Source organism: Moschus berezovskii, chromosome 14, assembly GCF_049115385.1.
Source record: "Moschus berezovskii isolate FMDL1 chromosome 14, NW_MosBer_1.0, whole genome shotgun sequence".
Taxonomy (NCBI): Eukaryota; Metazoa; Chordata; class Mammalia; order Artiodactyla; family Moschidae; genus Moschus; species Moschus berezovskii.
Window position 1 is genome coordinate 63,106,527 of NC_142473.1, and position 14,147 is coordinate 63,120,673.

Sequence of the window (14,147 nt, forward strand, 5' to 3'; positions counted from 1 at the left end):
TTTGTCAAAAATTATCCATGACAAATCTGTAAGGTTTTTCTCACAGACTAATAGCCTCTTTTTCTTTTCAGTTGCACATGCATAGCCTTTTTTCAGTTTCTCAAAGGTAAATTGAAAATTAAGATGTAGCATTATGTGAAAAACAATTAAAAGGGCTTGAAATTAAAGAACCTGTGAACCTAAAATAGAGTGATGTTTATAATCCCTTCAGCCGTCTAGATAGATTTCCCAGATTAACGGTTTTGATGCATTGAACCCATTCTTTAAACTTAATTAAAATTCAAAAAAGCATATTTCAGAAGATGATGATTAATTAATAAATATTTATCTCTGATGGTTGAAACATTAATGGTCTTAGAGCTTATCAGGCCACATTAAAAATTATATTTTCAGATAGTCTCTGGGGTTCTCTTGGGTTCCTTGCCTTATATAAGGAGGGTTGTCACCTTCACTTGTTTGAAATGATGAGTTTTATATATTTTTCATGTGGTAAATATTGCACACTAATTTTCTTTCCCCCAAGTATTATAACATTCTTAATTTTAAAAAATCCAACAATCATGATTTTAATTTTTTTCTAGATTTGTTGATCTACAGAATGCTTCGATACCCATATTTTTGTAGAATCCATAAAAATTTTCTTTCATTCCGGTTGGAATCTGGCATATTTAATTTGGGTGTCTGGCCAAAAAAAATACACGCTACAACAGAAAGATATAATGAATATGAAGCCCAGGATGAAACGGATCAAACTGGAATTCAGGAGTTACCTCGATCTCAAGATAGAGATTCTGGAGTGATGACTAAGTTACATATTCCAGTGATGGTGGATGAAGTTGTTCGTTGTTTGGCACCACAAAAAGGGCAGGTAAGTTGATTAATCTTTTATTTTCTAACACTTTTTACTTGAAATACAATTCACATAATGTCCACATTTAAGTGGTTTTTGGTGTATTTACAAAGTTATACAATTAATCACCACTGTCTAATGCAAGAACATTTTTATTATCCCAGTTCAGTTCAGTTCAGTTCAGTCGCTCAGTCGTGTCCGACTCTCCGCAACCCCATGAACTACAGCACGCCAGGCTTCCCTATCCATCACCAACTCCCGGAGTACACTCAAACTCATGTCCAGAGTCGGTGATGCCATTATCCCAGTAGGAAACTCCAAACCCATTAGCATTCACTCCCCATTGATTCCCTTCTCCTTGTGCCTGACAACCTGCTAATCTATTTTTCATCTATATGGGTTTGTCTGATCTGGACATTTCATATCAATGAATGCATACACTTTGTGATCTTTTCTGCCTGCCTTTTACTTAGCATGTTTTCAAGATTTATCCATGTTGTGATGTGTGTCAGTAATTATTTCTTTTTATTCCTGAATCATTCCATTGTATGGATATGACTTTTTTTTTAATCCGTTCATCAATTGATGAGGTTTACATTTCCATATTTAGACTACTCTGAAATGCTGCTATGAACATTCATGTAAAAATTTTTGTGTGAACATATATTCAGTTCTTTTGGACATGCGTCTTGGAGTGGATGCTGGGTCATATGCTAATGCTATGCCTAACTTTTTGAGAATCTGCCAAACTGTTTTCCAGAGTTGGTTAGTTTCATCAAATAACAGTTTTAAAAGGAAAAGAATATTATATTGTATATGGTTAGGATAGGAAAACAAAATTCTATTATAGTTTCTTGAGAATTTTAATATCCTTTTGGAATGACTGGAGACAAAGGTAGAAATTTCAGTTCCCATCCCGTTTTCTTGGGCTGAGTTTTCAGCTACCCTTCTGTCTTACTGAGAATTCTCCAGAGCAATAGGACCAACAGGATGTGTTGGGGAGGTGTGAGTATGTATGTGGTTGTTAAGAGAGAGAGAGAGAGTGATTGATTTTAAAGAATTGCCTCAAATGATTGTAGAGGGTTGGTAAATTCCAAATTTCCATAGTAGGCTGGCAGGTTGGAGACTCACTTAAGACATCCAGTTTGAGTCCAAAGACAGTTGACTGGAAGCATTTTTCCCTGATCCAGGGAGGGCAGTGTTTGTTCTATTAAGGCTTTCCAGTGATTGGATGAGACCAACCCATTTTTTTGGAGGATAATCTACTTTACTCAGTCCAGCAATTTAGATATTAATCTAAGTTTAATTGTTATCTGAATGTTGAGTTTAAATTTTATCTGAACCCTAGTTAAATGTTTCCTGCTAGTAGCAAAAACCAAATATTTATTTTGCAGTAACCCATGAAGTAGAGAAATAACCAAAGAAAAACAAACCCCATAAAATCTCCTCCTAATTCAGTATTGTATCTGCCTTTAAAAAAAAAACAAGTGGAATAAAATTAGGCGATTCTACAACTTGACCTACCCTGCTGTTTCATTGTTTAGTTCCTGATAAATATAATGTTGTTTTGTTTTTACATTTCTGTTGTTCTGATTTGAGTTGAGTTTTCTCGTTACTTTTTATTGAAAGTTTAATTTTATGAATGTTATTTCTGAGAACTTTAATGTGAGGTACACACTTTATTTTTTGGGCTCCAAAATCACTGTGGATGCTGATTGCAGCCAGGAAATTAAAAGACGTTTACTTCTTGGAAGGAAAGTTATGACCAACCTAGATAGCATATTAAAAAGCAGAGACATTACTTTGCCAACAAAGGTCCATCTAGTCAAGGCTATGGTTTTTCCCGTGGTCATGTATGGATGTGAGAGTTGGACTGTGAAGAAAGTTGATCGCCGAAGAATTGATGCTTTTGAACTGTGGTGCTGGAGAAGACTCTTGAGAGTCCCTTGGACTGCAAGGAGATCCAACCAGTCCATTCTAAAGGAGATCAGTCCTGAATATTCATTGGAAGAACTGATGTTGAAACTCCAATACTTTGGCCACCTGATGTGAAGAACTGACTCATTTGAAAAGACCTTGATGCTAGGAAAGATTGAAGGTGGGATGAGAAGGAGACAACAGAGGATGAGGTGGCTGGATGGCATCACCGACTCGATAGACATGAGTTTGAGTGGACTCCGGGAGTTGGTGATGGGCAGGGAGGCCTGGCATGCTGTGATTCATGGGGTCGCAAAGAGTTGGACACAACTGAGCGACTGGACTGAACTGAACTGAACACTTAGAGACAATGTTATTTCTTACCTTTGCTGCTGTCTGGCAGACAGCTTTATTCACTATTCCCTTAATCTTCAAGTAATAAAGAACTGCTGACAGTCCTTGGACAGGAAAGGTATTCATTCTTCCAGAATCCATTATTTGCTGCTTTTCTTTCTGAGCCTTTCTCCAAAACCATATTCCTTTGCAAACTATGAGTCATACATTCACCTGTATCAATCACCCACTTAATTACTGTTTTTCATATCACCTTCAACGATAAATTTACAAATGAAGCTTTTGATCATCATAAGAACTTTAAAAAAATCTACATGTAGTTTTGAGTGAGGCCTTGATCACTAATAATTAATAATTATTTCTTTTTCTTTGATATTTAAAAGACGCTTACTTAAAATAATTGGTTTTGGGAATTTCTTCTGTATCATAGCCTATTCACTACATATTAATTGTGCAAATATTTATGAGTTTGAATTAAAAGAAAAAAGAATTGCTCTTATTTTTCTCTTCCTTAGGGCTTCCCTGATAGCTCAGTTGGTAAAGAATCCGCCTGCAATTCAGGAGATCCTGGTTCGATTCCTGGGTTGGGAAGCTCTGCTGGAGAAGGGATAGGCTACCCACTTCAGTATTCTTGGGCTTCCCTCGTGACTCAGCTGGTAAAGCATCTGCCTGCAGTGCGGGAGACCTGGGTTCAATCCCTGAGTTAGAAAGAGCCCCTGGAGAAGAGAAAGGCTACTCATGGGGTCACAAAGTCACTTTCACTTTTTCTCTTCCTTGGGAGTTACTCTTTATGACCGTGGACTATAGCTCACCAGGCTCCTCTGTCCATGGAATTCTACAGGCAAGAATACTGGAATGGGTTGCCATTTCCTTCTCCATGGGATCTTCCTGACCCAGGGATTGAACCCGGGTCTCCTGTACTGCAGGGAGACTCTTTACTGACTGAACCACCAGGGAAGCCTTGGGAGATACAGAAGGAATTAAACAAATTAAAATTCTTTCTCCTTTCCTATTTTTCATTATTTTGTATTCTGGATAAAGAATTTTTTGTAAGAAAGTACTACTTGTTCTAAAGACATTTTTCTTACTCTTGAAGATGTTTTAGTATAGGCTACCTTAGTCAGTCTTTTATTCCCAATTTCTGAAAGCTGGAGACAATAAGCATGATCCTGTCTAGCTGAAGATGATAGCAGTTCAGAGGATATAGGAGACTTGGTAGTCTTTGCCCAATAGTGTTGCTAATGTAGCTTGGTGCCTTGAGGGCTTCTGTGAGAATGATAAGTTACGAGGGACATGATGGTCATGCGAGGACTAGTACCAGTAGCTATGTAATTTCCTACAAGTAGCTTACTGTGGCTCTGCCTCAGATTCCTCATCTGTGACATGAAGTACAGCTGTCTCATATGGTCATTGTGAGGGTTAAATGAGTTCATTTATTTAAATTGCTTAGAATGATATTTTCTAAGTAGTATAAGCTCAGTAAACATTAGCTGATACTATTATGGGGATTAAAAAGGATCAGCATTAGTAGCTAGACACAATAATATTCAGGAGAATATGTACAATAGATAGCTAATGGGAAGTTTCTTATAACACAGGGAGCTCAAACCGGTGTTCTGTGACAACCTTGAGGGGTGGGATGAGGTAAGGGGTATATGGGAGGATTAGGAGGGAGGGGACATATGTATACTTATGGGTGATTTACATTGTTATATGGCAAAAACCAACACAACATTGTAAAATGTAAACATTAAAAAAAGAAAATCATGGAAAAAAATTAGAAAAATGCTAGGAGACAGCAAAAGTGGAAATAAAATTACCAACAAAGATGAAGCCAACATGTTTGCAGCTGGAAAGTGCTGTTTCTTCTGCCTTGAACCATTCTTCAGGTCTTGAGTTAAATTTCACTTTCTCAGGGAAGTTTTTCCAGAGCCTACAGAGGAGCATGGTCTCCTGGTTAACACATTCATGGAGTCATACACTTTTCTTTCATAGCATTTATATATATATTTTTTAATGAGACTATTTGTTCAGTGGATGTCTTTTGTAGCAGACTGCCCTCCGTGAAAGTCATGGACATGTTGATCTTGTCTACCATTATATTTCCAGGGCCTAGCATAAGGACTATAACATGGATTTGTAATGATTTTTAAGGCAATCGATAAAAGTCAGAGTAGAGCACAGATGTGAGGGACAGATAAAAGGAATATCCCTCAGGTACTAAGGGAGCCTCTCAGGCTCAGGACTTTTGTATGATTCCAGCCTCAGTGTGGCAGGCCCAGTCTGAAGAAGTAGCTGGAGAAATTTGGTAAAGGAACAGATAGGAGGACTGAGAAAATGAGCTGGTATCTAATTGATGCAGAATAGATTATGATAAATGTCAGGCTAAGGTTGTAAGGTTGGGTTTCTAAATACTCAAAATAAATGTTTTATCTATTTTGATATTCTAACATTTAATATTAATTTCATTGTTACTTGATTTGCTGAAGTTGTCATGGTACAAGGTATAATTTTATTTATAAAGATGCATTATACTCTATGTAATGGATTTTCCCTAACATCAATAGCAGCGTTTCACTTGTTTTACTTTAAATCTTTATAATCTTTAAATAGAGATTGAGCATAAAAGAGAAAATCCTGGGGCTATAGATTTACTTTCTTTAAATATTAAAAGCTGATCAATCACAGAAAGAAGGAGCTTATTTTGTTTGACCTCAAATTATTGAGAAAGTTAGGAACCTCTATAAGAGGCAGGCCCTATACCATAGCACATATATGAAGATGCATTTTTTCCTAAAGAAAGGACTATTAAAATTTCAGATGATGAAATGGACTGTGTCAACGTGGAGTTGTTTCCTCTCCTTTATTTTTAAACATATAGCTTTCTTGGAAAGAGAGTTTTATTTTAAATTTTATTCTACCTTTGTTTATTTGAAAAATGTTTCTATCTTAAAGCATCATGGAGCTAGTTAAGTGACCTTTGTTATCAAAATACCTTCAGAAGTGTGATATTTCCAGTGTTGTACTGGTAAATATTTAACACCTGGTCTATGGGTCAGGGTGGAGTATAGATTTCAAAAAAACAAAAACCCCAATTTGTTTGCAGATTTTCATGAAATACAAATTCCTATTATTGCCCATTTCAAGCTACTAACCTGGTATCATTGAATGTACCATTAGGAAGAAATATGTACAGTTGGCTCTCTCCAACCCATGTGAATGACACTGGGTATGACTCTCACGATTGATGCCATTAGATATCTGTAGGTTATATAGTGGCAAAAAATTTTGCCTGACAATTCTGAAAATAAGTATAGTCTGTCAGTTTTTCCCTTAGCTTATTTGACATTCCCTACTTAAGGTCTGTATTTTGTATTTTGCAAAGAGTCGGACACGACTGAGTGACTGAACTGAACTGAACTGAACCCTGGAAGGTACCATGGGATAGCCATAGAATACTGTTCTCATTTACTTTTTTAGCAGTGACATTCTTTTTTTCTCTAATAAATAATCCATCTCAAATATAAAACAGATTAAAAATGGTATTCTGCAGTATGACTTTGTTTTTATGATTTACTGGTGCTAAAATCCATATTGCATTATATAACAGTGACACATTTTGTAGAGTACAAAATCTTTGAAATCTTATTTTTTGCACAGTTTGGAGTCACATCGATAAATAAATATAAAATGTAACAGTTTGTTTTTTAAAGTTGTCTTCTGAAATCTCACCTTGATTTTTATTTCTGTAGAAGTAGTAAGATAATTTTAATTAAATCAAAAAGGGCATTTTAGTAATAAACATATAATTAATAAAGTTTCAGTACAGCAATAAAGCTGTTATAAGTATTTTTGCACCTAATTTCAGACCACCAAAATAAATGAAGCAAAAACTAATTGAGGGGAGAAAGAGACAGTGCTATAGTAATAGTTAGAGACATCAGTACCCACTCACAGTATTCTATAGAACAACCAGATAGTGTTTAGATAAGGGAATAGAGAACTTAACACAATAAACCAATTGTTTAAGACATATACAGAACACTCTACTCAATATCAGCAACATACACATGTCTTGAGTATACATGGGATATTTTCCAGGATAGAATATATGTTAGGCTATAAGTTCAGTCTCAATAGATTTTAAAAGATATCGTCCAGAGTATCTTCTCTAGTCACAATGGGATAAAATTAGAAATCAATAGCAGAATACAATCTAGAAAATTCATGAATTTGTGGAAATTAAGTAAAACATTCTTAAACAACCAATAGATCAAAGAAGAAATCACAAGGGAAATTAGAAAATACATAGAGATGAATGAAAACAAAATCACAATATACCAAAACTTAAGTTACACAGTGAAAGAAGTCCTAAGGGAGAAATTTATCGCTAAAAATGCCTAGATAAAAAAATAAAGTTCTCAAATCAGCAACCTAGCTGTACAATTAAAGGAACTGGGAAAAGAAGAGCAAATGAAACCCAAAGAAAAATGGTGGAGAGAATCAATGAAACCAATATTCAGGGACCAACAAAATTGACCAGTCAGTTGTTCCATACAAGGTTCTAACTGTTGCTTCTTGACCTGCATACAGGTTTTTCAGGAGACGTAAGATAGTCTGGTATTCCCATTTCTTTAAGAGTTTTCCACACTGTCTTATGATCCACAAGTCAAAGGCTTTAGTGTAGTCAATGAAACAGAGGTAGATGGTTTTCTTTAGTTCCCTTGCTTTCTTTATCATACAGTGAATCTTGGCAATTTGATCTCTGGATTGAGAAAGGAGTACAACAAGACTGTTTATTGTCATCCTGTTTGTTTAACTTATATGCAGAGCACATCATGAGAAATTCTGGGCTGGATGAGTTACAAGCTGGAATAAAGATTGCTGGGAGAAATATCAATAACCTCAGATATGCAGATGATGACACTCTAATGGCAGAAAGTAAAGAGGAACTAAAAACTTCTTGATGAGGGTGAAGGAGTAGAGTGGAAAAGCTGGCTTAAAACTAAATATTAAAAAAACTAAGATCATGGCATGAGGTCCTAGCACTTCATGACAAATTGAGGGGGAAAAGGTGGGAGCTGGGACAGATTTCCTCTTCTTGGGCTCTGAAATCATTGTGGATGGTGACTGCAGCCATGAAATTAGAAGATGATTGCTTCTTGGTGGGAAAGCCATGACAAACCTAGACAGTGTGTTAAAAAGCAAAGACATCACTTTGCCAACAAAGGTCCGTATAGTCAAGGCTATGGTCTTTCCAGTATTCATGTGCAGTTGTGAGAGCTGGACCATGAAGAAGGCAGAGTGCTGAAGAATTGATGCTTTGAACTGTGGTGTTGAGAAGACTCTTGAGAGTCCCTTGGACAGCAAGGAGATCAAACCAGTCAATCTTAAAGGAAATCAACTATGACTACTCATTGGAAGCATTGATGCTGAAGCTGAAACTTCAGTACTTTGGTCACCTGATACGAATAGCTGACTCATTGGGAAAGACCCTGATGCTGGGAAAGATTGAAGGCAGAAGGAGAAGAGGGCGACAGGATGAAATGGTTGGATGGCATCACTAATGTAATGGACATGAACTTGGGCAAACTTTGGGAGATGACGAGGGACAAGGAGGCCTGCCATGTTGCAGTCCATGGGGTTGTGAAGAGACAGATGTGACTTGGCAACTGAACAACAGGAACAAAATCAATATTGACAGTCTTAGCTAGAAGGAATAAGAGGAAAAGAGAGAAGACTCAACAAATTGAAAATGGGGTGATAGGCGACTGAACTGAACTGAAGACCGATTGTATGCCAACAAATTTGATGGTGGTTTAGTTGCTAAGTTGTGTCTGACTCTTGTGACCCCATGGACTGTAGCCCACCAGACTCCTCTGTCCATGGGATTTTTCCAGGCAAAAATACTGGAGTGAATTGCCATTTCCTTCTCCAGGGGATCTTCCTGACCCAGGGATTGAACCTGTATCTGCTGCACTGCAGGCAGATTCTTTACTGACTGAGCCAGCTTAGATTAAATGGATAAATTCCTAGAAACAACAAGACTTACCAAGACTAAATCAAGAAGAAATAGAAAATATGAATAGACCTAGTAAAATTAGTAAAATTAACAATCTCTTGACAAAGAAAAGCCCCAGACTCGATGTCTTCACTGGTGAATTCTAGCAAACATTCAGTGGCAAATTAGTATGAACCCATATCAGACTTTTCTGAAAAAACTGAAGAGGAGGGGATACTTCCTAACTCGTCCAATAAGGCCAGCACATTCTTGATACCAAAGCTAGACAGAGACACTACAAGCAAAGAAAACTACAGACTGATAACCCTTATAAACATTATAAACACAAAACCTTATAAACCCTTATAAACACAAAAATCCTCAGCAGATACTTGTAAACAGAGTTCAGCAGCACATTTATAGAATTATACACGATTGCTAAGTAGAATTTATTCCTGAAATGCAATGTTTTCATCAGACAAAAAAAATTGATCAGTTATATGTCACATCAACAAAATGAAGGAAAAAGAAAAAGCATGTAATCATCTTAATCGATGTAGAAAAATCATTTTACACAAAACTTACCACCTTTTCATAATTAAAACACTCAACAAACTAGAATAGAAGGAAAGTACCTCTATGTAATAAAAGCCTTATATGAGAAACCCACAGTAAATATGATACTCAGTAGTGAAATGCTGAAAGTTTCCTCTAAGATCAGGAACATGACAGTGATGCCCATTTCACCAGTCTATTCAACATACAACTGGGAGTTCTAGCTGGAACAGTCAGGCAAGAAAAAGAAACAAAAGGCATCCATGTTGGAAAGAAATGAGTAATACTATAACTGCAGATGATATGATGTTATACATAGAAAATGCTGCAGATCCCACATACAAGAAATAACCCAAATCAAAACAAAAAGAACTCATAAATTAATTTAGTGAAGTAGCAGCATACAGAGGCAGCACACAAAATTCTATACATGAGCACTCAATAATCTGAAATGAAAATTATGGTTCCATTTGTAATAGAATTGAAAAGAATGAAGTACTTAGAAGTAAATTTAACCAAGGAAGTGAAAGACACATACAATGAAATCTACAAGATATTTGTTAAAAAAAAAAAAACAACCCATAAAAACACATCATGTGTTCATGGATTAGAATACTTAATATTGCTAAAGTGTCAATGTGACCCAAAGCTGCCTACTGATTCAATGAAATTTGTTCCAAAATCTTAATGATGTTATCTTAGAAATAGCAAAATCCATCCTAAAATTCATATGGAATCTAAAGGAACCCTGAATGGTCAAAACAATCTTGAAAAAGACCAAACCTGGAGAACTCATGTTTGCAAATTTCAAAACTTACTGCAGAAGTACAGCAATCGTAAGAGTGTGATACTGGCATAAAGTCAGACATATAAACCAATGGGATAGAAAGGAAAACCTGGAAATAAGCTCTCATGTACATGGCCAAATGATTTTTGACTAGGGCGCCTAGGACATTCAACGGGGAAAGGGCATTTTTTTTAATAAATAGTGCTGAGAAAACTGGATATCCATTTAGAGTTAAGTTGGACTCTTATGTAATACTACATAAATAAATTTACTCAAAGTGGATCAAAGATATAAATATAACACCTAAAACCATAACACTCTTAGAACAAAAACTTCAGGGCATTGGATTTAGCAGTGATTTCTTGGGTATAACACCAAAGGTAGTCAAAGAAAAAGATAAATTGTACTTCACGAAAATTTTAAAAATTTGGGCATGAAAAGACACTACCAACATAATTGAAAAGGTGACTTATAGAATGGGAAAATATTTGAAATCATGTATCTGATATCAATTTAATATACAGAAAAAATTTAAAACTCAACAGTGCAAAACAACCTGATTCAAAAATGGGCAAAGAATTTGAATAGACATTTCGCCAAAGAAGAGATTCAAATGGACAATAAGCACATGAAATGGTTCACAAGATCACAAATTAGGGAAATGAAAATCAAAACTACAGTGGGATACCACCCCACAACCATTAGAATGACTACTGTCGAAAAATGAGAAAACAAGTGTTTGGTGAGGATGTGGAGAAATTGGAACCCTTGAGCACTGCTGATGGAATATAAAATGATACAGATGCTGTGAAAACCAGTTTGCCACTTCCTCAAAAAAAATTTAAAGCAGAATATTATAATATGATCCAGCAATTCCATTTCTGAGAATATGTACTCGAATTGAAAGAAGGATCTTGAAGCAAAATATTTGCACACCCATGTTCATGGAAGCATTCATAATATCTAGAACATGGAACTAACTGAAGTGTTTGTTGATGGGTGAAGAGAAGCAAAATATGACCTACACATATAACAGGGTATTATTCAGCCTTAAAAAGAAGGGAAATTCTTCAGTATGCTACAGCATGGATGAACTATAAACATTTTGGTAGATGAACAAGCTAGTCATAAAGACATACTAACTATATGATTCCACTTAGTAGAGACACCTAGTGTAATCACTATCGTGGAGACAGAAAGTAGAATGACAGTTGCTAAGAGCTAGGGAAGAGGGGAATGGGGGAGTTATTGTTTAATAAGTATGGAGTTTGAGAAGATAAAGTGAGTTATGTAAATGGATGGTAGTGATGGTTGTGTAACACTATGGATGTATTTAATACCTACCATTGAAAGCTACACTTAAAAATGGTTAAGATGCTTAGGTTTTATGTTGTTTTAGCATAATAAAAATTTGTTTTAAAAAAATGCAAGTTGCTGATTTGAAGAAAACACTTTTTTATTTTAATTCATGGCTACTAGAAACATATGATTGTTTCATAATTATATGCAAACATTCAAGTAAAATAAATATTGTTGCTTTTCTATTTTACTGTCACAGAGTCTATGTTTCTTACAGATTTTTTTCTATGTGTACTTCTAAAATATCTTTAATATATATTTTAAAGCCCCATTAATACTAGATTTCATGATTGGTTTTCTGTTTATTATGTATGATATTTTATTAATACCATGAAATCAAGTGGACCTTAGAAAGTGTTACTATGAACAAAGTCAGCTGAGGTGGTGAAATTCCGGCTGAACTATTTAAAAATCCTAATAGACGTTGCAGTTAAAGTGCTGCACTCAGTATGTCAACAATTTTGGAGAACTCAGCAGTGGCTGCATGATTGGAAAATCATGTTCAAACTACTGTACAATTACACTCATTTCTTGTGCTTGCTAGGTTATACTCAAAGTCCTTCAAGGTAGGCTTCAGCAGTATATGAACTGAGACCTTCCAGATGTACAAGCTGGGTTTCGAAGATGCAGAGGAACCAGGAATCAAATTGCCAACATTCATTGGATCACGGAGAAAGCAAGGGAATTCCAGAAAAACATTTACTTCTGCTTCATTGGCTACACTAAAGCTTTTGACTGTGTGGATCACAGCAAATTGTGGAAAATTCTCAAAGAGGTGGGAATACCAGACCACCTTACCTGGAAACTTGTATGTGGGTCAAGAAGCAATAGTTAGAGCTGGACATGGAACAACTGAGTGGCTCAAAACTGGAAAAGGAATACGACAAGGCGCTGTACTCTCACCCTGCTTATTTAACTTATATGCAGAGTAAATCATGCGAAATGTTAGGCTGGATGAATCACAAGCTGATATCAAGATAGCTGGGAGAAACATCGGTAACCTCAGATATGCAGATGATACCACTCTAATGGCAGAACATAAAGAGGAACTACAGAGCCTCTTGATGAGGGTGAAAGAGGAGAGTGAAAACGCTGGCTTCAAACTCAAAATTAAAAGAACTAAGATCATGGCATTCAGGCCAGTCATTTCATGGCAAATAGATGGTGAAAAAGTGGAAGCAGTGACAGGTTCTCTTTTCTTGGGCTCCAAAATTACTGCAAATGGTGACTGCAGCCATGAAGTTAAAATATACTAGCTCCTTGAAAGAAAAGCTGTGACAAAGCTAGATAGCATATTAAAAAGCAGAGACATCATTTTGCTGTCAAAGGTCCATAGTGTCAAAGCTATGGTTTCACCAAGAATCATGGGCAGATGTGAGAGTTGGACCATAAAGAGACTGAGCACTGAAAAATTAATGCTTTTGAATTGTTGTGCTAGAGAAGACTCTTTGGAGTCTCTTGGACTGCAAGGAGATCAAACCAATCAATCCTAAAGGAAATCGATCCTAAATATTCATTAGAAGGACTGATGCTGAGGATGAAGCTTCGATACTTTGGCCACCTGATGCGAAGAACTGACTCATTGGAAAAGACCCTGATGTTAAGAAAGGCTGAGGGTAGGAGGAGAAGGGGACAACAGAGGATGAGATAGTTGGATGGTATCACTGACTAAATGGACATGAGTTTGAGCAAACTCCAGGAGATAGCATAGGACAGAGGAACCTGTTCTGCTGTAGTACACGGAGTTGCAAAGAATCTGACATGACTTAGTGACTGAACAGCAACAACAACAATTTATTTAATACATTATCTGATATTTCAGATACTTATCACGTTTATAGGTGGTCTGCACTACCTGGTGATGTGATGAATATTTTACATACTCTTGTTAAGGTATTTAAAATCTTTTAGGCAGCCAACAGTAATAAACACAAAACAATTAGACAATTATATATTGAATTTTTATATTTGATAATTTCATTAAAATTTTTTCTTATCTCTTCTTTTTTTTGGTAAAAGCTACAGTTTATCAGCTCTAATGTGTACTAGTGAAACCTATGTTATTCAAACTGTGAAATTTAGAATTTTCTCTTAGAGTTTTAGGGTGGGGCATATGGGCATTTGAATCTCAATGGTAATTTTAGCATATTTTCTCTAACCGGAATATATATATTTAATGCTATTTATAAAATACTTTTTCATATCATAAGAAATGTGAAAAACTCAGAAATGAGTTTTCTGGTTGTATTTTCAAATTTTATTTGGCCTTTTTGTTGTTTAGTTGATAAATTGTCTTCATCTCTTTTGCAACTGCATGGACTGTA

General features: G+C 35.9%; 1 protein-coding gene across 3 annotated transcripts in view; it reads left to right on the plus strand.

The window, feature by feature from the left end:
* The window catches only part of METTL15 (methyltransferase 15, mitochondrial 12S rRNA N4-cytidine), a 221,251-nt gene that overhangs the window by 4,902 nt on the left and 202,202 nt on the right, over positions 1-14,147 (plus strand). For all 3 annotated transcript variants that reach the window (XM_055423756.2, XM_055423755.2, XM_088843203.1), the window contains exon 2: positions 582-868. In XM_055423756.2, coding sequence (XP_055279731.2) covers positions 599-868 — 270 coding nt within the window. In that variant the 5' untranslated portion in view covers positions 582-598. The remainder of the gene's footprint in view (positions 1-581; positions 869-14,147) is intronic.